Source organism: Leuciscus leuciscus (genome assembly GCF_965113295.1).
Source record: "Leuciscus leuciscus genome assembly, chromosome: 23".
NCBI classification, from domain to species: Eukaryota; Metazoa; Chordata; class Actinopteri; order Cypriniformes; family Leuciscidae; genus Leuciscus; species Leuciscus leuciscus.
The window spans coordinates 949,691-969,644 of NC_138747.1; the positions used below are offsets into that span (position 1 = coordinate 949,691).

A 19,954-nucleotide genomic window follows, 5' to 3' on the forward strand; every position below is an offset into this window, starting at 1 on the left:
CATTGGAACAATACATACATATCAAAATTATTCAATTAATCCTTCTAATAAAATGTTCCAAATCCACCCCAAAAAAAAAGTTGTCTTTTACAATTACAAAACAGACGGATAACAGATTATTTTTCTATTGAACAAAAATCACACGAATAATCAATATCTAAATTAAACCTCTCTAACACACTTTTAGCTGGATATATACCATGTACAATTTTAAATGTAACCTCTTTTACTTTATTATTTAAACAGTATACGTTATAAGTCCGGAAGATTCGCAACTAACGCCATCGTATTCTGATTAATATTCATGAGCAAATCCTTCAAAATTACGAGTTCTGTTTTAATGAAGAGCATTTAGATTTATATCTAATGTAATAAAACTTTGTGACTTTAAATAATGCAAAGAATATTATAAGTGTACAATGAGTTTGCCTCGTCTTTGAATTCCTCTTGAGACGCGCTCCTCTAATACAGAGACTGTGTTGTTGTTATAGACAATCTCTCCATTATCTGCCGGACCGGCCCGTGACATGAACAAACTACTACAGCAACATTAAAGCACAAGAACGGGGTTCATATCAGCTTTTTATTGAACTGAAATGCCTCAAATCACACACACTAACACCATATCCACATACAGTTACCTTGATAACACACGTTTAAACCAGCCAGGTGAGGCTAGTTCAGAAATACCACTGAAACCAAACTGGTCTGACTAGGGCAAGGCTGGTTTAAACCTGTTTTTCCAGCACCAATTCAATTAAAACTTAACACAGAAAACTTTTGTACAACATTTTAAAACCAAATGAACAGTGACAGAGCCATTTCCAGTGCAATCACTTAATGCCAAATAACTTATATATTCATTTGTGACTTGATATGATCAACAACTGATATCATCTGCATCACATCTGCATGTCAAATGAAATCATCAAATGGTTCGAAAGACATTTAAAAACATAACCATCTTAAAGGAAATGTTACACAGCTCTGAATGTACCGACACACACACACACACACACACACACACACACAAATGATGATGAAAACTGTTAATACTAGTGTCTGATTGGACAAAGAGTGAGGTCGTGTTGAGGTCAACTCACAGCGATGCAATGCATTCTGGGTAATTGGACAATCGTCAACTTTTCCCCATCATCTTTAGCAGGAGCTTCGGGAGATAAGAAAGAAATGCAGATCAGTAATAAATATTAAGTATAAAAATAGCATTTTAAATGGCAATTGCAACTTTTCTCAGGCTAGAAACTAAGACAAATGCTAATTAAACCTGTGTGAGGCGGTAGTCCTCATCCACGAGCTGCTCTATGATGCTGAAATGATCAGTGTTGGGGACGTCTTCAAAAGAGACCTTAAGACCAGCAGATTCCAGAGAGCCTAGAGGATCAAACACACTTCATCTTCTCCAACATGCAAACTTTAAAACACATATTTGTGTAGCGCTTCCCACAACACACATCATCTCAAAGCAGCTTTACAGAGAGAGCATGAGTCCACATTACAGCTTACAGTGATCTGACATCAGAGGAAGTTATGTATTTCAGAAATGTACATATACAAAATCACAGTTAGATAAAAATGTATTAATTTAAACAATGTAATAATTTAAGTCATAAGGAATGAGCTCACTGAAGAAGTGAATAATAATGTGTGGAAGTGAATGTCGTTACTTTGAAATATTCCTCCGACTGCTTCCGAAACTCGGGCGAGTCGTTCTGCGCCACAGCGACGATGATGTCACAGGAAGTAGACGAGACTTTGAGCTGCGACAGGAAGTGACTCGGGCTGTTCCTTAACGCCACTTCCCTGAAACAAAGTCACCACCACGGGATTCACTGGGGTTTAGGGAAACGTTTTGGACAACAGCAGTAGGGCTGGCACATAGAAATACGAATTTCGAATATTCGTCGAATAAAAAAAAATGTAATTTAAAAAACGGCACATTCGAATGTAGTAACCCTGGAAACACTGTCAACAGAAGCGCTTAACGTGTGTGTGAGAGTGTGTGTGTGTGTGTGTGTGTGTGTGTGTGTGTGTGTGTGTGTGTGTGTGTGTGTGTGTGTGAGTGTGTGTGTGTGAGTGTGTGTGTGTGTGTGTGTGTGTGTGTGTGTGTGTGTGTGTGTGTGTGTGTGAGAGAGAGAGAGAGTGTGTGTGTGTGTGTGTGTGTGTGTGTGTGTGTGTGTGTGTGTGTGTGAGAGAGAGAGAGAGAGAGAGAGAGAGAGAGAGTGTGAGTGTGTGTGTGTGTGTGTGTGTGTGTGTGTGTGTGTGTGTGTGTGTGTGAGAGTGTGTATGTGAGAGTGTGTGTGTGTGTGTGTGTGTGTGTGTGTGTGTGTGTGTGTGTGTGTGTGTGTGTGTGTGTGTGTGTTGAAAACAGAAAGCGCACAGCACTCGCTCAGATCAAGCTGAGCTTCTGGGGTTTTTGAAGATCAATATGTAGATGTAGATGTAGAGAGTAGAAGTGAGTGTTTCTGAATGCCAGTTTGCTGTTGTGTGTTGATGTAGTTCATTACGTTGTGTGTTCAAGTGTGTGTTCTCAGGTTACGGATGCTCAAACAGTTTTATGCACTATTGTAACCTAATTTTCCTTGCATGCACATTAAATAAATTATATTTGATTTAAGAACAATTCTTTAAAAAGTGAAAGTGATTTCATTTCAATAAAAGATGCGATGCTTGATTTGGTTTATATTTGCTTATTGCGCTCGCTTGCGCCCTCTTGTGGACACAGGAGACAGTAAAGCACTTTTCCTCTAACATGAACAAGTATTGCCTTTAGCAAATGAAATCAAAATTGACCCTAATTACTTTGTTAGCGCATATTACTAGTCTTGTGGTGAACAATTAATCCGTGCAAGTTAATACACAGAAAAAATTGTTTGGCGTGGTAATCTTTAATCAAAATCTGAAAAGTTACTTCCGGTCTGGAATGGCGTTCCTTCTCTGATGACGTCAGTTTGACGGCTTGGGTTGAAAACGCTAAACCACTCAAACCGCTAGTCTGCTATGAGCAGAGATGCAGAGGAGGAGCACTGAAGTAAAACCCTGCCCTCTGTTCAATATTACCTTTCTCTTGGAAATACGTCACAACACTGGAGAAAAGTCATTTGCAACTTATTTTGACAGCCCTAAACTAAACAGCAGCATCTTATGGTTGTGTGTTCAAAGGCCTTGCATGAAAAGAGACACTCACTCGTTCATCTTCAGCGGCTCGTTCACGTATGTGGACAGAATCGGCTGCAGGTCGTAGACACCACTGACCAGAAAAGCACCTGAGAGCGAATAGAAGAGCAGAAAAGACACTGTAATCGCACTTCATGTCTGAATATGAAGCATTCGAGGAGTAAATATCAAACCAAGAGTGAAAAGAAAAATGCACAAACACACTTTACAACTTTTAACTCTTTAAAACTACTGTATTATATTTGATACACACCTCTATATGATCAACATATTTCCACACAATCTCCTCCAGTGCTTCTGTGTCTGATCGAGAGTTTAGACTCTTTCATCCAGTAAAAGTCTCTCAGTATAACTGTACGAGCGAGCGTCCTCCTTCAGCTCGAGCTTTACAAGTCTTTCTGCTCTCAATCTACACTGATTTTATCAAGTAAACGCAAGAATAACTCTGATATTGTTAGTAATATTTCAGAAGGTTTATATGTTCATCACTCAATTATCAGTGTATTTGCATTCCATTATGTTTTAAAACTACAGCTTTGATCATAAAACTATGATCATATCATCTTACTAAGACATATGTATTTTATGTAAGTATCTGCTTTAAAGATCACACTGATTTACATTACAAGCATCAGATTTTCATCACTTTTTGTGCATATTAATATCAGCATCTGCAGAAAACAGCATATTATTGCTCAGTTTAAGTCTCTGAATAAAATGTAGCTGTTTTTGTCTTCATGTTCTCACTATATCAGACATTAGCCCCTTTCACACAGCGCTTTGAACCCGGCAAATTGCCGGCAAATTGCCAGAGCGCCTTCTGTGTGAACGCAAACTCGACCCGGGATTTAAGCCGGGATCGATGCCGGGTCGGGACCTAGTAACATTGCCGTGTTCAGTCCCAGAACGCGCGCTGTGTGAACAAAAGCCGTAACAATGCCGTGTCGTAGTGATGACGCTGAAGCCGGGCTCGTTCTCCAGCTGTGAAACGGTATGTAATGCGCAAGTTTATGATCGAATCAGAGAAACAAATGCACAAGCGTGGTTTCTCGAGAGAGAGATCGCAGCTCATAAGCAAACTTAAGACGCTGCTGAGATTACAAGTCACATCGATGTCACGTGTCTTTACGGCATTTTTACGGGTTGTGTGTGAACGCACTCTCTGATTCCGGAAAATCACTGGCAGTGTGAATGACCAAAATCAAACGAACCCGGGTCAAATCCCGGGTCACTTTATCCGTGTATTTTCCGGAATCTCTGTGTGAAAGGGGCTTATATGAGCCATAAAAGCCTGATGGATCAAATATGAAACCACAAAATAAATGTTTGAAACTTCTTTTATATATGAATATATTTTGTCTAAAGGGTAAATAAACTAATCCATTTGGCAAACAGGTTCCATATGTCAGGGATAATAAGGGCTGCAGTGAAAGAGAAAGTGACATGTTTAATATCCACACCTTTGATTTGCGGGGAAACGTCGTATTCGGACCAATCGGTGGACAGGACCATGGCGGCCAGGTGTGCTCCTGCAGAATGGCCACACAGGTAAAGCCCACTGAGAAGCACAGAGAACAGCATGAGTACAGACTTCCCATCAGCCACCTCTCTACCTGACGCATGAACACACCTGATGTGCGAATACTGCTGGATCACCGACGCCACGCTCCTGCGCACCTGAGACACCATCAGATCCATGTTCCCTACACACACACACACACACACGCTGCGTTTATGTGGAGAAAAGTACATACTTTTGAGTGTGTAGCAAAAGCTTTTGGGACAAACTACTTCGTCATCTTTGATGGACAGCTCTGTTGCTTAGTTACGTGCTTGAACTGCCCTGTCAATCATCTTTCACAGTTAAAATCCTCCATTCAAACTAATTCAATTGTCGCACGTTGATCTGCAGTCGTGGGTCTTTCGTGAGGAGACTCTCCTCATGTGTTTGCAATTTGAATATAATGATGCATTTAAAAGTTAATGGCGAAACGTATCTTTACAAAAGTTCAGTGTTTCTGCAGATGAAATATGATGTGGACAACATTGAATAAATACATTTCTCATCAGTTTAGATACTGATAATTAATCCCTCAAACTCCTTTATCTAATCCTCTCTACATAACCACCGGACTCACGTATCCTCCATGTTTGTAGTTTTTTAACACTTTTTATCCGTGTTTGTAGTTCTAATCGAATCCTTGTCCAACTCGCGATGGGTTGTGGGTAATATTAGCCGTTAGCGTGTTCACGGATCTGCACTTTGGATTCTGACGGGAGATAGTAGCCCATCCGGGTCTCTTTGGAACACTCATTTCGACATACTACGATTTGAGACGTACTGATTCTATTTCCGAATACCATTTAGGACGTATAGTATGCGAATGGGGACGCACCGATACAAAACACATCCGTTTCCCATGATCCTCTGCAGCTCAAGGTGAGCTCATGCCCAGTCGTACCTGCAGGAGCGGTGCTGTAACCCACGGCGACCACGACCACACCCTTCTGGACCAGCGGGGGGGCCAGGAACCCGGACTCGTCCTTACTGGGACCCAGAACACACCAGAACCAGAGTTAATACCACTGATATACCAGTATGGGGCTGATTCATATTTAGAGTTATTTACATTTATATTTTAATTTTAATTTAAGCTTAAGTTATAGCACTTTACAAAAAGTTTTTAATTTAATTTATTTACATTTATTTAAAGCTTTAAGTTTTAGTAATTAAAAAAATAAAAGTTTTTACATTTTTATTTGCTTTATAGACAGACAGAATGAGAGTGACTCTTGAAGGACCAGCACCACCTCCTCTTCTACCACTATCTGAAGAATTCATCTTCCAGAATCTGACAGTAAGTTTTGGGAGTTTATTTTTAGTCCATCTCCTACCCTAAAGTCCGTTTGGCAGAGATGGACTAAAAATTAACTCTCAAAACTTACTGTCAGATTCTGGAAGATGAATTCTTCAAACAGTGGTAGAAGAGGAGGTGGTGCTGGTCCTGTAAGAGTCACTCTCATTCTGTCTGTCTATAAAGCATATCAAAAAACAGTCTCCGTGTATTTCACTACACTTCAGCTTGTGATTCTTATTAAAGTGGGGGTCATTTTTAGGATTCTTTGCCTAACCTAAGTCTCTGAGACCCTGACACCTTACACTTCTGGAGACTCCGGGTAGGTTGCAGTTCTGGAAAATGGTGGCACTGGAGACTAAAGGGTTCCTGATGGTTTCACACTTAATTCTTCACCTTAATTCCTAATTCTTTTGCAGTTAACATGTGTCTTTTCTTCTCCACCTGTTTTTGTCTGACCCTGCTGACCTAATGAGTATTTCACTGTCCAATGCTCATGCCTTAACTGCAATTTCTAGTTTTGCATTAGTATTACATTCTTCTCATGGGGATTTAATCATTTTTGACTTTTCAGTCTGCGTTAAATCTCTTTTTTAGCTTATTTTATCTGTAAAAGAAAACTTGCCTAATAATTCTGCACACCTGAATATAAGGCGTTTTTAATTTCCAACCTTCATGAACAATTATATATCACTTATAAATGATTAAATACAAAATTAATTGTAGTTATTACGATTAATGTGGTTTGAAATTGGTCAAATGTGCCTGGAAAAAAAAATATGATCAGAAAATCAACGTGCCTAATAATTCTGCACGCACTGTATAATACAAGGAAGAGTTTTAGTTAATAGACTCTTATTGGCCTGATTAAGTTTGAATGCATGTATGATTGTTTCATTCATAACAGGACAGGATGATCATTCTTACAGAAAGTGTTGACGTAATGAGAGCTTGACGTTTGTTGCATATATTCAAATTATTATGATTTAACGATGGGTTTTAGTTCTAGTTAACGATAGCAACAGACGCACACATTCATGCTGATTATTTTACTACACAACAATATTCAGTTCAGGGTCACATGCTCACAGATGTACGGCTCTGATGCTAATACTTGATTTGGAAATCTCATGGAAATGTCCCTGATCACGGAAACAAGCGAAGAGATCGAGAGAGCGAGAGATCGAGGGAGCGAGGGAGAGAGGGGGAGAGAGATCGAGAGAGCGAGAGATCGAGGGAGAGAGAGAGCGAGGGAGCGGGGGAGAGAGAGAGAGAGAGATCGAGGGAGAGAGAGAGCGAGGGAGAGAGGGAGAGAGAGAGCGAGGGAGAGAGAGAGCGAGGGAGAGAGAGAGTGAGGGAGAGAGAGAGCGAGGGAGAGAGAGCGAGGGAGAGAGAGAGCGAGGGATCAAGGGAGCGAGGGAGCGAGAGAGCGAGAGATCGAGGGAGAGAGAGAGCGAGGGAGCGGGGGAGAGAGAGAGAGAGAGAGATCGAGGGAGAGAGAGAGCGAGGGAGAGAGGGAGAGAGAGAGCGAGGGAGAGAGAGAGCGAGGGAGAGAGAGAGTGAGGGAGAGAGAGAGCGAGGGAGAGAGAGCGAGGGAGAGAGAGAGCGAGGGATCAAGGGAGCGAGGGAGCGAGAGAGCGAGAGATCGAGGGAGAGAGAGAGCGAGAGAGCGAGAGATCGAGGGAGAGAGAGAGCGAGAGAGCGAGGGAGCGAGGGAGCGAGAGAGCGAGGGATCAGACCTGAGGAACTGCCAGTATCCTCCATGAAAGTAAATCACCAGCGGCAGATCTGAAACACATTAATAATAATATACAAAATATAACATTAGTTTCTGAAAGTAAACATGAGATGCACTCTCTGATGTAGAGTATGATTTATTAACGCACATCTGAAACTGACAGATAATACAGTTCTCATTAATAACAGCTTAGAATAACAAACCAAAAATGCAAATACCATTTTCTAAAAACAAACCAAACTACCTAAAGACAGTCAAATTTGTGATGATTATTATTAGGGTTATTATCGTTAACTAAAACTATTTTAAAAAAATGTATAGCTGATATAAAATGTATATTATTAAAAAAATAAAATAAAATAAAATAAAAGATAATAAGAAATGTTGCCATGGCAATAAACTGAAATAAGTATATGCAGAAGCACTAAAATGATTAACTGGAAATAAATGAAAACTTAACCTAAATAGCAATATAAAAATAATAATAATAATAAAATGACAAAATGACAAAAGCACATAACGAAATGACTAAAAATTAAAGTCCCCCTGTGTTGAGCTGAGTGAGTGAGTGGAGGCGGGGCTCATTTGCATATTCATAGAACCGCGAATCCTAAATGAGGCAAGGGTGTCGAGTTACATTCAAGTTATTTTAAGGCATGAAGACATTATATCAAGGAAAAAAATATCATTTTGGTGATCAAAGATGAGTTTAAAGGGATAAAATAATTGACTACAGGGGGACTTTTAAACTAAAAATAAACATGACAAAATTCAAATAAAAAGCTCATTTAAAATGTTAATAAAACAAAAATAACGTTTGTTATGTAATTCTAGACTGATTACGATAACTGTAGCACACCTGGACTGGAGCTGATGGGAAGGTAAACATCCAGTTTCTCTCTGTCACCTTCACCGTAAGGCACGTCAATCAAAGTCTGAGTGACAGCTCGAGCTTTCTCTGTGCCTGCAGAAAACACACACACACACACACACACACACACACACACACACACACACCTCTAAATTCAGTATTATTGGAACTAAACGCAATGTGAACAGTCCTGTCGCTCATGTCACAGATGTAGGTCACGTGCTCAAAGCTCTTCCCGCCTGAGGAGCATCTGTGGTGCGTTTAGATGAAGATGAGGTATTTCCCTGTGTTTCATGAATGAAATGAAGTAAAATCTTCCTCCTTCCCCGCTCACACACAGACACACACACGGGTTTTGTGGGATACAAACACGCGCTCACCTGATTTTAAGGCGGCAACGTGGGCTCTGATGACGTCATCCGCGGACATCCTGAGTGACCAGCGACTCGGCGAGTACTGAAGCTCGAGCTCCTGAGGACAACACGTGACTGACTGAGTACTGAAGCGCGAGCTCGCAGATAAACAGACTCGTGCGCGCGCAGCGACCCGAACACACGTGACTGAGTGAGTACTGAAGCTCGAGCTCACAGATAAACAGACTCGTGCGCGCGCAGCGACCCCTGCTGGCAGGACACTGTCATTACAACACACACTAGCAATAGCATTGCTCTACCTCGAGTTTCTTATCCTATTTTGTGTGTGGGTCCGGGAGTCATGTATCACCTGTGAACCCCCAAAAACAAGCATACAGTGCACAATATGTGAATTTCCGTATGGAATACCAGGTCTATTTTATACTTATATTTAACTCATAATGCAATGCACTCGACCATTTCCAGAGTAATAAATTAACCTCGAGTACTCAGTAGTGATTGTTCCACATCTATCTTGACAATTTTTTTATTGGGGCAACTAAAAGTTAGGATTTTTATAGAATTAAAAATGCAAAATAGTCATATTTTTTTCTCAGATGAAAACTGGCTGAATTAAACAGTCCTGGTGTAGTGAGGTAATGTTTGAAACATTTAACTGTTGCATACAGTTTCATATACTAATGGGAAAAAAGTATAAATTGCACATAATACCCTGTGGAAGCCCATTTCTACCACATAAAAAAAAACTTTTTTATGACATAAAGAGTTCAAATAACAATATACTAAGTCATATATATGACATAAAATTTCTAAATTGTGACAAAAGTTCAAATGACAAAGTCAAAATTATGTCGAAATTATCATTCTATCATATGATTTTTTTTAATGTCACAATTATGACTTTTTAATGTCATAATTTAGATTTTTTTTTATGTAATAATTATGTAAGTTTTTAGATCAGAGATAGGAAGTTTCACAAGTGCTTGTGATCAAACGTAATTCTTTATAATTACTAGTGCTTCAAAATAGCATCTAACATTTCATCCAAGTTTGTACTTGCATATGTCTGTGTGTGTGTGTGTTATATATATATATATATATGTAGACACACACACACACACACACATTTACAAATATGTATATTAAATGCGATTAATCGACTTGACAACATAGTTATTAATCTCTTATAAATGCCCGAATGAATTTCCAGTAGTTTATGGACTCATTTCACAATCAACTATTGTATTTGATAAACAGTTTTTGATTTGACACACAAAAAAACCCACTTACATCTGTGCTCATCTTCTTCCAGTCGCTCATGATGGTCTCTCCTGCTGGTCTAGACCTTTGAGACTGCAGCACAGGTGAGGGGACCTCATGTCATCATATGTTATTGACACACGGTTAATAATTAAATGCTTTCAAATCATAGTTTACAAGAAGTCACAATGTGGAAGTCATGAGCAACGCCCTGAAGCTTCATTCATTCGACCGTAATTTGGCACATAATTGTACTGGATTGGTGGATATTAAACGCAAAATTTAGACAACAAAAAAAATCTGTTTTGTACCAACTTAATGCACTCTTTATTCCTTTTTCTTTATTTTTAAAGCACTCTTCTCTAAATTCCCGCCTGAACTCTTCCTGACGCTGAGGAACTTCCCCCGCTGTGACGTCAGTTATTCAGACACACACTGGATGGGCGGCGACCAATCACATCACAGGAGCTCATCAGCGCTCATTCTGATTTGTAGAACTGTTCACGGATGCGCACGCCCTCGATCGTGATTGGTCCTGAAGAACGTGACACTGCAGGAACTATAAATCGACAAACTGGCGGTGGCGGGACGTTCAAATCCTGCTGGAAGTCGCACTGTGTGTCCAGATCACCACAAAACACAAGAAACAAGGACAAAAGACATGGATTGTTTGAATGTAGCGAAGATTTTACCCAATTCCCCGCGGAAGACGTCAGGACAGATCCAGGTGCGTCACCGTTTCACTTTTTTAACGCTTTTGTTGTGCTTTTGTAAATGTAAATATTAATGACCTCAATGTCTCTGTTATCTTCTCAGATTATTTTCGGACCGATGTTCTCAGGAAAAAGGTGAGAGAGAATAAATGAAATGATATGAATTATGACTGTAAAACTGGTAAACTAGCCTATGTTTATGTTCATGTTCAGCGGAATGGCGCCAAATGCAGATGAGAATATGTGCGCGCGCTGTCTCTCGTGTTGTTTATGTAAATACTATCCTAGTTTTCTAAGTTTAGCTGTTCCTGACGTCACAAGCTCTGTTTATAATAAAAGCAAGTTATTGTTATGAGGAAAGTGTCCTTGTTTGCGGTTAATTGTTGGAAAATCCGCTAAAACACTCACAATAAACACAATGTAGCCTAATGCACTCTTTATATCAGACTCTAGTGTGACTTCTGATGAATGAAGTTTTGTTCAAACCAGTGAAACTCCTGATGTATTAAAAGGTGTTGTGTGAGTTGATGTATTAATGTGTGTGTGTGTGTGTGTGTGTGTGTGTGTGTGTGTGTGTGTGTGTGTGTGTCCAGCACGGAGCTGATGAGGCGTGTGAGGAGGTTCCAGGTCGCTCAGTATTCCTGTTTGCTCATCAAATACGCCAAAGACACTCGCTATTCTCAGACGGGGATGGCCACTCATGACATGTAAGAAGTGGTGTGTGTGTGTGTGTGTGTGTGTGTGTGTGTGTGTGTGTGTAGGAGTATGATGGATGCTGTTCCTGCTAGTCTTCTGGGTGATGTTCGGTCTCTGGCTCTCCAGGTGTGTGTGTGTGTGTGTGTGTGTAACTGGTGTGTGTGTGTGTGTGTGTGTGTGTGCAGGAGTATGATGGATGCTGTTCCTGCTAGTCTTCTGGGTGATGTTCGGTCTCTGGCTCTCCAGGCGTGTGTGTGTGTGTAACTGATGTGTGTAACTGATGTGTGTAACTGATGTGTGTAACTGATGTGTGTAACTGATGTGTGTAACTGATGTGTGTAACTGATGTGTGTGTGTGTGCAGGAGTATGATGGATGCTGTTCCTGCTAGTCTTCTGGGTGATGTTCGGTCTCTGGCTCTCCAGGCGTGTGTGTGTGTGTAACTGATGTGTGTAACTGATGTGTGTAACTGATGTGTGTAACTGATGTGTGTAACTGATGTGTGTAACTGATGTGTGTAACTGATGTGTGTAACTGATGTGTGTAACTGATGTGTGTAACTGATGTGTGTAACTGATGTGTGTAACTGATGTGTGTAACTGATGTGTGTGTGTGTGCAGGAGTATGATGGATGCTGTTCCTGCTAGTCTTCTGGGTGATGTTCGGTCTCTGGCTCTCCAGGCGTGTGTGATCGGCATCGACGAGGGACAGTTTGTACGTGTCGATCATTATTGCGTCTCAGTCTGGTGTTCTGCTTTATCATGTGTTCTTCAGTAACTCAGATCTGTGGGTTTTGCAGTTTCCAGACACCGTCGAGTTCTGTGAAGAAATGGCCAACATGGGAAAAACCATCATAGTAGCAGCGCTTGATGGAACCTTCCAGAGAAAGGTGTGTGTGTTTATAAAGATATTTCTATATACATCCACATTTACATTACTATTTTATTTGTTTTATTTTACTATGTATATAAATGTATTTAATATTAATTACATTTATAATATTTAATATACATTTACTATTTGTTTTATGTATTTTACAATACTATATATTTTCATGTGTAGTTTTTTTTTTTTAATACAAGTTATGTTATATTTATTAAGGCATTTTTTCATTTTACATGTATTGTATTCTCTGAGTGATGTTGTTGACCTTTGACCCTTGTGTCTGGCAGCCCTTCGGGAATATCCTGAACCTGGTTCCTCTGGCGGAGAGTGTGGTGAAGCTGAACGCCGTGTGCATGCAGTGCTTTAAAGAGGCCGCTTACACCAAGAGACTGGGCTCTGAGAAAGAGGTGAGGAAGAACACACACACTTTCTCAGCAGAAGCGATCCGTGTCACATCCTCAGTGATCAGTTCACTTAAAAAAAAATTTTGCGGAAACCCGTTGCCTTTAAATGAAGTAAAGTGAACTGAACCCTTTTTACCGTGTCAGAAGATCTGAGATATCACCGCCTCTTTTGCTTTGTTTCTAGCTGTGTAACGATGCCCTCGTGTCACGATTCAATACATATCACGATACTGACCTCACGATACTGACCCCGCGATGCTGAACTCGCGATACTGAACTCGCGATGCTGAACTCACGATACTGACCCCGCGATGCTGAACTCACGATACTGACCCCGCGATGCTGAGCTCACGATACTGACCCCGCGATGCTGAGCTCACGATACTGACCCCGCGATGCTGAGCTCACGATACTGACCCCGCGATGCTGAACTCACGATACTGACCCCGCGATGCTGAACTCACGATACTGACCCCGCGATGCTGAACTCACGATACTGACCCCGCGATGCTGAACTCGCGATACTGACCCCGCGATGCTGAACTCACGATACTGACCTCGCGATGCTGAACTCACGATACTGACCCCGCGATGCTGAACTCACGATACTGACCTCGCGATGCTGAACTCACGATACTGACCACTCACGATACTGACCCCGCGATGCTGAACTCACGATACTGACCTCGCGATGCTGAACTCACGATACTGACCCCGCGATGCTGAACTCACGATACTGACCCCGCGATGCTGAACTCACGATACTGACCCCGCGATGCTGAACTCACGATACTGACCCCGCGATGCTGAACTCACGATACTGACCCCGCGATGCTGAACTCACGATACTGACCCCGCGATGCTGAACTCACGATACTGACCTCGCGATGCTGAACTCACGATACCGACCCCGCGATGCTGAACTCGCGATACCGAACTCACGATGCTGACCCCGCGATGCTGAACTCACGATACTGACCTCGCGATGCTGAACTCACGATACTGACCCCGCGATGCTGAACTCACGATACTGACCTCGCGATGCTGAACTCACGATACTGACCACTCACGATACTGACCCCGCGATGCTGAACTCGCGATGCTGAACTCACGATACTGACCTCGCGATGCTGAACTCACGATACTGACCACTCACGATACTGACCCCGCGATGCTGAACTCACGATACTGACCTCGCGATGCTGAACTCACGATACTGACCCCGCGATGCTGAACTCACGATACTGACCCCGCGATGCTGAACTCACGATACTGACCCCGCGATGCTGAACTCACGATACTGACCCCGCGATGCTGAACTCACGATACTGACCTCGCGATGCTGAACTCACGATACTGACCCCGCGATGCTGAACTCGCGATACCGAACTCACGATACTGACCCCGCGATGCTGAACTCACGATACTGACCTCGCGATGCTGAACTCACGATACTGACCCCGCGATGCTGAACTCGCGATGCTGAACTCACGATACTGACCCCGCGATGCTGAACTCACGATACTGACCCCGCGATGCTGAACTCACGATACTGACCCCGCGATGCTGAACTCACGATACTGACCCCGCGATGCTGAACTCACGATACTGACCCCGCGATGCTGAACTCACGATACTGACCCCGCGATGCTGAACTCGCGATACCGAACTCACGATACTGACCCCGCGATGCTGAACTCACGATACTGACCTCGCGATGCTGAACTCACGATACTGACCCCGCGATGCTGAACTCGCGATGCTGAACTCACGATACTGACCCCGCGATGCTTAGGGTTGGGTACCGAAACCCGGTTCCAATAGAGAACCGGTTCCGACGTAAACGGTAGTATATCGAGACCGAATAAGAACGCAACTTTCGGTGCCTGACTTTTTTCACCGCCCCCTATAAAACATCTCGCGGCATGAATGATCCAATAACAAAACATCTCCAGTTAACCAGCAGAGCATTCATTTAGTTCGTTTGTTAAATAAGAGACGATCTAGCGCTCTGATCTAGCGATCAGTGGCGCGGATTCTTGTGGCTCGCGCACACCGCACTTTCTTCACGCGCGCTTCAATACGTTGGACGCGGACGCGCTTCAATACGTTGCAGAGATCGATCTATTTATGAGGCGTCGTCTAGTATGTGCGCGGAGAGTTTGTGTGTGCGTGCTCGCGTCTCAGATGAGTGTGTGTGTGTGTGTGTGTGTGTGTGTGTGTGTGTGTGTGTGTGTGTGCTCGCGTCTCAGATGTATGTGCGTGAGTTTGTGTGTGTGTGTGTGTGTGTGTGTGCGCTCGCGTCTCAGATGAGTGTGTGTGTGTGTGTGTGCTCGCGTCTCAGATGAGTATGTGCGCGGAGAGTTCTGGTTAAATAAAAAAATATAGCCTAATGCACACAAAGTGTCCCTGCTTGATTTACAACCACTGATGAGCATAATCGGTTTAAAAAAACAACAACAACAAACAAAAAACTACGAATGCGGATTAGAACCCAAAACCTCTGACATTCTTGACTAAAGTTCAAGTTCAGCTGCAGTGTTCCTCTTCGGGTAAGTCTAGTATTTTAATGCCAACTGCAAATCTTGCATATCAAGTATGAAGTATATCAAGTATATTTATATGAGGCTATACTATGTGTGTTAAATATTTCTGCTCAGTGTCAGATATTTTTCTGTTTTGTAAAAGTCTATAATATATAATACGTTATATAATATATATAAATAATATGAGAAGAAAAATTTTTGATCTTAACTTAAGTGTTTTCGGCTACATCAGTAGCCTTTTAAACGGCACAATTTTTTATTTAATCAGAAATCAGAAAATCTTTTTCAGAAAACACACACAGGTATTAAGTGTGTGCGGTTTCGTTTTCTTAAGTACCGGTTTAAGAACCGTTTAAGCACCGGAACCGTTTGAAAAATACCGAGTAAGTACTGGTATCGGATAAAACCCAACCGATACCCAACCCTAGCGATGCTGAACTCACGATACTGACCTCGCGATACTGACCCCGCGATGCTGAACTCGCGATACTGAACTCGCGATGCTGACCCCGCGATACTGACCCCGCGATGCTGACTTCACGATGCTGAACTCACGATACTGAACTCGCGATACTAACCCCGTGATGCTGACCCCGCGATGCTGACTTCACGATGCTGAACTCACGATACTGAACTCACGATACTGAACTCGCGATACTGACCCCGCGATGCTGAACTCACGATGCTGAACTCGCGATGCTGACCCCGCGATGCTGACCCCGCGATACTGAACTCACGATACTGAACTCACGATGCTGACCCCGCGATGCTGACCCCGCGATGCTGAACTCACGATACTGACCTTGCGATACTGACCTTGCGATGCTGAACTCGCGATGCTGAACTCACGATACTGACCCCGCGATGCTGAACTCACGATACTGAACTCAAGATACTGAACTCATGATACGATATTATTGCGATACTGAACCCGCGATGCTGAACTCACGATACTGACCTCGCGATACTGACCCCGCGATGCTGAACTCACGATACTGACCTCGCGATACTGAACTCACGATACTGACCTCGCGATACTGAACCCGCGATGCTGACCCCGCGATGCTGACTTCACGATGCTGAACTCACGATACTGAACTCACGATACTGAACTCATGATACTGACCTCGCGATACTGAACCCGCGATAATTAACTCATGATACGATATTATTGCGATACTCATAGCAGGGTCCCCGCGGATCCTTAAAAAGTCTTAAAAATATATATATTTTACAAAATGTCTTATTTTTACTTATGAAAGGTCTTAAATTTTAGATGACACTTTGACTTAGTTTTAATTTCGAAAGCATTTAGTTAAGTATCTAATTAGCGTAGGCCTACTTATTATTTTTTTAATTCTATCTTTGTGGATTTGCTTGTTCACGTGACAATTCGCGTCACTTACGGCAGTATATTAGCCTACGTCTGTCTCCTGCACGCGAGAGGAGAGAAGAAAACGAGTAAATGTCAGTTCAGTTGTAAGTTCATTCTTTATGTGCTTAGGAGTGTGCGATATTGTCTATGAACTATGATGATATTGTAATCATTGTTTAACTATGTACGAGGCACTGCGAGTGCGAGCTGACATCGCGTTTGTCTCTCATGCTTGCTTTCACTGTGTGATGTGTCAGTGCAGTTATAGATGTCCCCAAATGAGTTTTTGTTTTATATTTATATCAAAATTATGTTGTCATATTAGATTAGAATATCACATGAGCAAGATTGCCGTTTTCCTGTGCACAATTGCAAATGTGCTATTTATTTATACAGCAGTTAAATGAACAATAAAGACACATTAACATTGTGAGTTACTTTTTGGACACAATATTGTCAATTTTCACTTTATATCGCCGACGAGAATTTCATAATGACGCCAACAGAGCGATGATGTTTTTTTCACTGAAATCCGCGTTTTGAACGAATCATTTTAACGATTCAATGAACAATCACTTGTTTTTCTGAATGAATCAGCCGTTTGAACGAATCAGTTGAATAAAGGACTCCAACAACTCGCTTATTCTTGCCGCCACCTACTGGTGGTTTTAGTTTCATATTTAAAGTATCCTTTAATTAAAACGTTAAAATTATAAATCATTTCATATTTAAATATTGAATAGCTTTATTTATGCAATTGTAAATATAGTAGGCTAATGCCAGTTCTGATGCCGCTTCTGTGTCACCTCTGCACTGCAAGAATGGATTTTAATTTAATGATTTAATTTGACATTGGTACTGTGTTATTCTAATATAATTTAATTTGAATATTAGAATTTGACATAAAAGGTGATGCATACCTCTAAATACATTTAGAAACAATGTCCATATATTCATGGATTTCATCAGGTCCCTAACCACAGGTGTATAAAAGCAAGCATCTAGATTATGAATGCAGACTGCATTGTGCTTGATTAATACACCTGTGGAAAGGGACCTGATGAAATCCATGAATAGGTGAAAATGCCCCTGGAAATCAATTTAAGGTGTCAAATATTGCCCCTTAATAAATTTTTTTAATTTCGGTCACTACTGTGAACTGAACACTGCATAGAATATAAAAAAATATGAATATCGTGGGTTTGCTGTCAACAACAGGCCTAAACCAGCCAGGATACCAGTACAAAAACACAATCAGTAAAATATCATCTAATTATTATCAACAAAACTTTGAAAATGTCGAGACATATTTTTGTCAATATTGCGCACCCCTAATGTACGGTATTAATTTTGATTTCTTCAGGTCTTAAAAAGGTCTTAAAAAGCCTTACATTTGACTTTAAAAATTGTGCAGATACCCTGTCATAGACACATGGTTAAAGGTTAACAATTTGTTTTTACTTTTGATTAATATTCTAAATTTGGTATCACATTGTGTGTAAATGAATAGACTTGGACTTGGTGCTGAAACCCAAAGCACAGGACAATAGACACACCAGAATAACAATATTCACAATTCTGAAGCTGAAAACAGAATTATTTTAGATGAATATGCTTTCACTGTCACTGACTAGATTTATTTAAAATAATTTAGGCCAGTTTTACAGGTAACATCAGACATTTGGCATTATCAGGACACACAAATATTCCCCCATTGCATTTTATATATATATATATATATATATATATATATATATATAAATGAATGAATGAAGACTTCAGATGCAAAAGCCTCTAAGTGCCATCTGAAATTTTCTTCTAAAATGGCCATTTTTATCAAACTCGTATATTTAGGTTCAGTAATTTCACTTTAATGACAATAGGTAATTTTCATTGTCATTAAAGTGAAATAACTGAACATAAACATACAAGCCTGATAAAAATTAAAAATGATCTAGAAGAAAATTTCAGATGGCACTTAGAGGCTTTTGCATCTGAAGTCTCTCACACACACACACACACACACACACACACACACACACAGACAGACACACACACAGACACAGAAAACTGTGTGAACGATCCACGATACAGATTGTTGCCGTTTGGCGATATACTGAGACGTCCCTCTTTGTCCCTGTTCCTCAGGTGGAGGTGATCGGCGGCTCTGATAAATACCACGCTGTGTGTCGGATGTGTTACGGAGATCTGATGAAGAGTAAAGAGAACCGAGACCCGATGCGAGACGAGACTCCTCCACATCATGTGACGTCAGGAAAACCTCTAGATCAAAACGTTCCACGCAAACTCTTCTCTTCCCTTCACATCTGAGAACGACTGTTACTACAGCGAGACTTTAGCACTTGGTGTGTGTGTGTGTGTGTGTGTGTGTGTGTGTGTGTGTGTGTGTGTGTGTGTGTGTGTGTGTGTGTGTGTGTGTGTGTGAGATGGGCATTTTGCTGTTGATTTCCTGTAAATAATAACTTGAACTCCTTGTTTAGGATCCAGCAGAATATTGTTTGTATCTTTAGATATTTTGAACGTATTTTAATATAAATAATCGTAAAGTTTTTAAATTTGTCTAACAAGACCAGCTGACATCCTGAAACACTGCCATGGACGTGATGTTTTATGGTTAAAATTGTTTGTTTTTTCACATTAAACATTTTCTGCTCACTAGGAATTACATGAAGTTCGTTTTAATTCAACAAATGCATGTAAATAAAAATGACATTTCTCAATCAAAGACTCGTTTGTTTTAATATAGAAATACACACCAGTGTTTCTGTTTGTTTTTAGGTGCAATAGAAATAAATATAATCTGGTTATTAATTCAGAGAAAACACCTGTAACCTGGAAATATACAACATGTAAATGCTAAAACCTTTAAGCACTGAAAACGTGAACTGCATGCAAACCACAAAACAAAATTGAAATAAAAAAACAATACTGATGAATTAATGTCAATGTTACTGTATATCATAGAAGCTTGTTTCTGCTATGGCTTAAAACTAATTAGAAAGCTCAATTTTAATATCTCTGA

The 19,954-nt window shown here is 41.0% G+C and overlaps 2 protein-coding genes across 2 annotated transcripts; one reads left to right on the forward strand and one right to left on the reverse strand.

Annotated features, from left to right (window-relative positions):
• Positions 1-569: 569 nt before the first annotated feature.
• On the reverse strand, positions 570-10,475 carry afmid (arylformamidase). The gene is made up of 11 exons (XM_082155977.1): positions 10,324-10,475; positions 9,040-9,130; positions 8,648-8,752; positions 7,790-7,838; positions 5,658-5,743; positions 4,826-4,898; positions 4,656-4,753; positions 3,206-3,284; positions 1,685-1,821; positions 1,286-1,389; positions 570-1,168 (listed from the first exon to the last, which is right to left on the reverse strand). Exons 1-11 carry the CDS (start codon positions 10,351-10,353, stop codon positions 1,139-1,141), a joined length of 882 nt encoding a protein of 293 aa, XP_082012103.1. The 5' UTR covers positions 10,354-10,475; the 3' UTR covers positions 570-1,138.
• A 404-nt stretch (positions 10,476-10,879) lies between these two features.
• On the forward strand, positions 10,880-19,594 carry tk1 (thymidine kinase 1, soluble). Its single transcript, XM_082156000.1, has 7 exons — positions 10,880-11,020; positions 11,110-11,141; positions 11,600-11,713; positions 12,322-12,415; positions 12,501-12,590; positions 12,874-12,993; positions 19,060-19,594. The coding sequence occupies exons 1-7, from the start codon at positions 10,955-10,957 to the stop codon at positions 19,240-19,242; spliced, it is 699 nt and encodes a 232-aa protein (XP_082012126.1). The 5' UTR covers positions 10,880-10,954; the 3' UTR covers positions 19,243-19,594.
• The last annotated feature ends 360 nt before the right edge of the window (positions 19,595-19,954 follow it).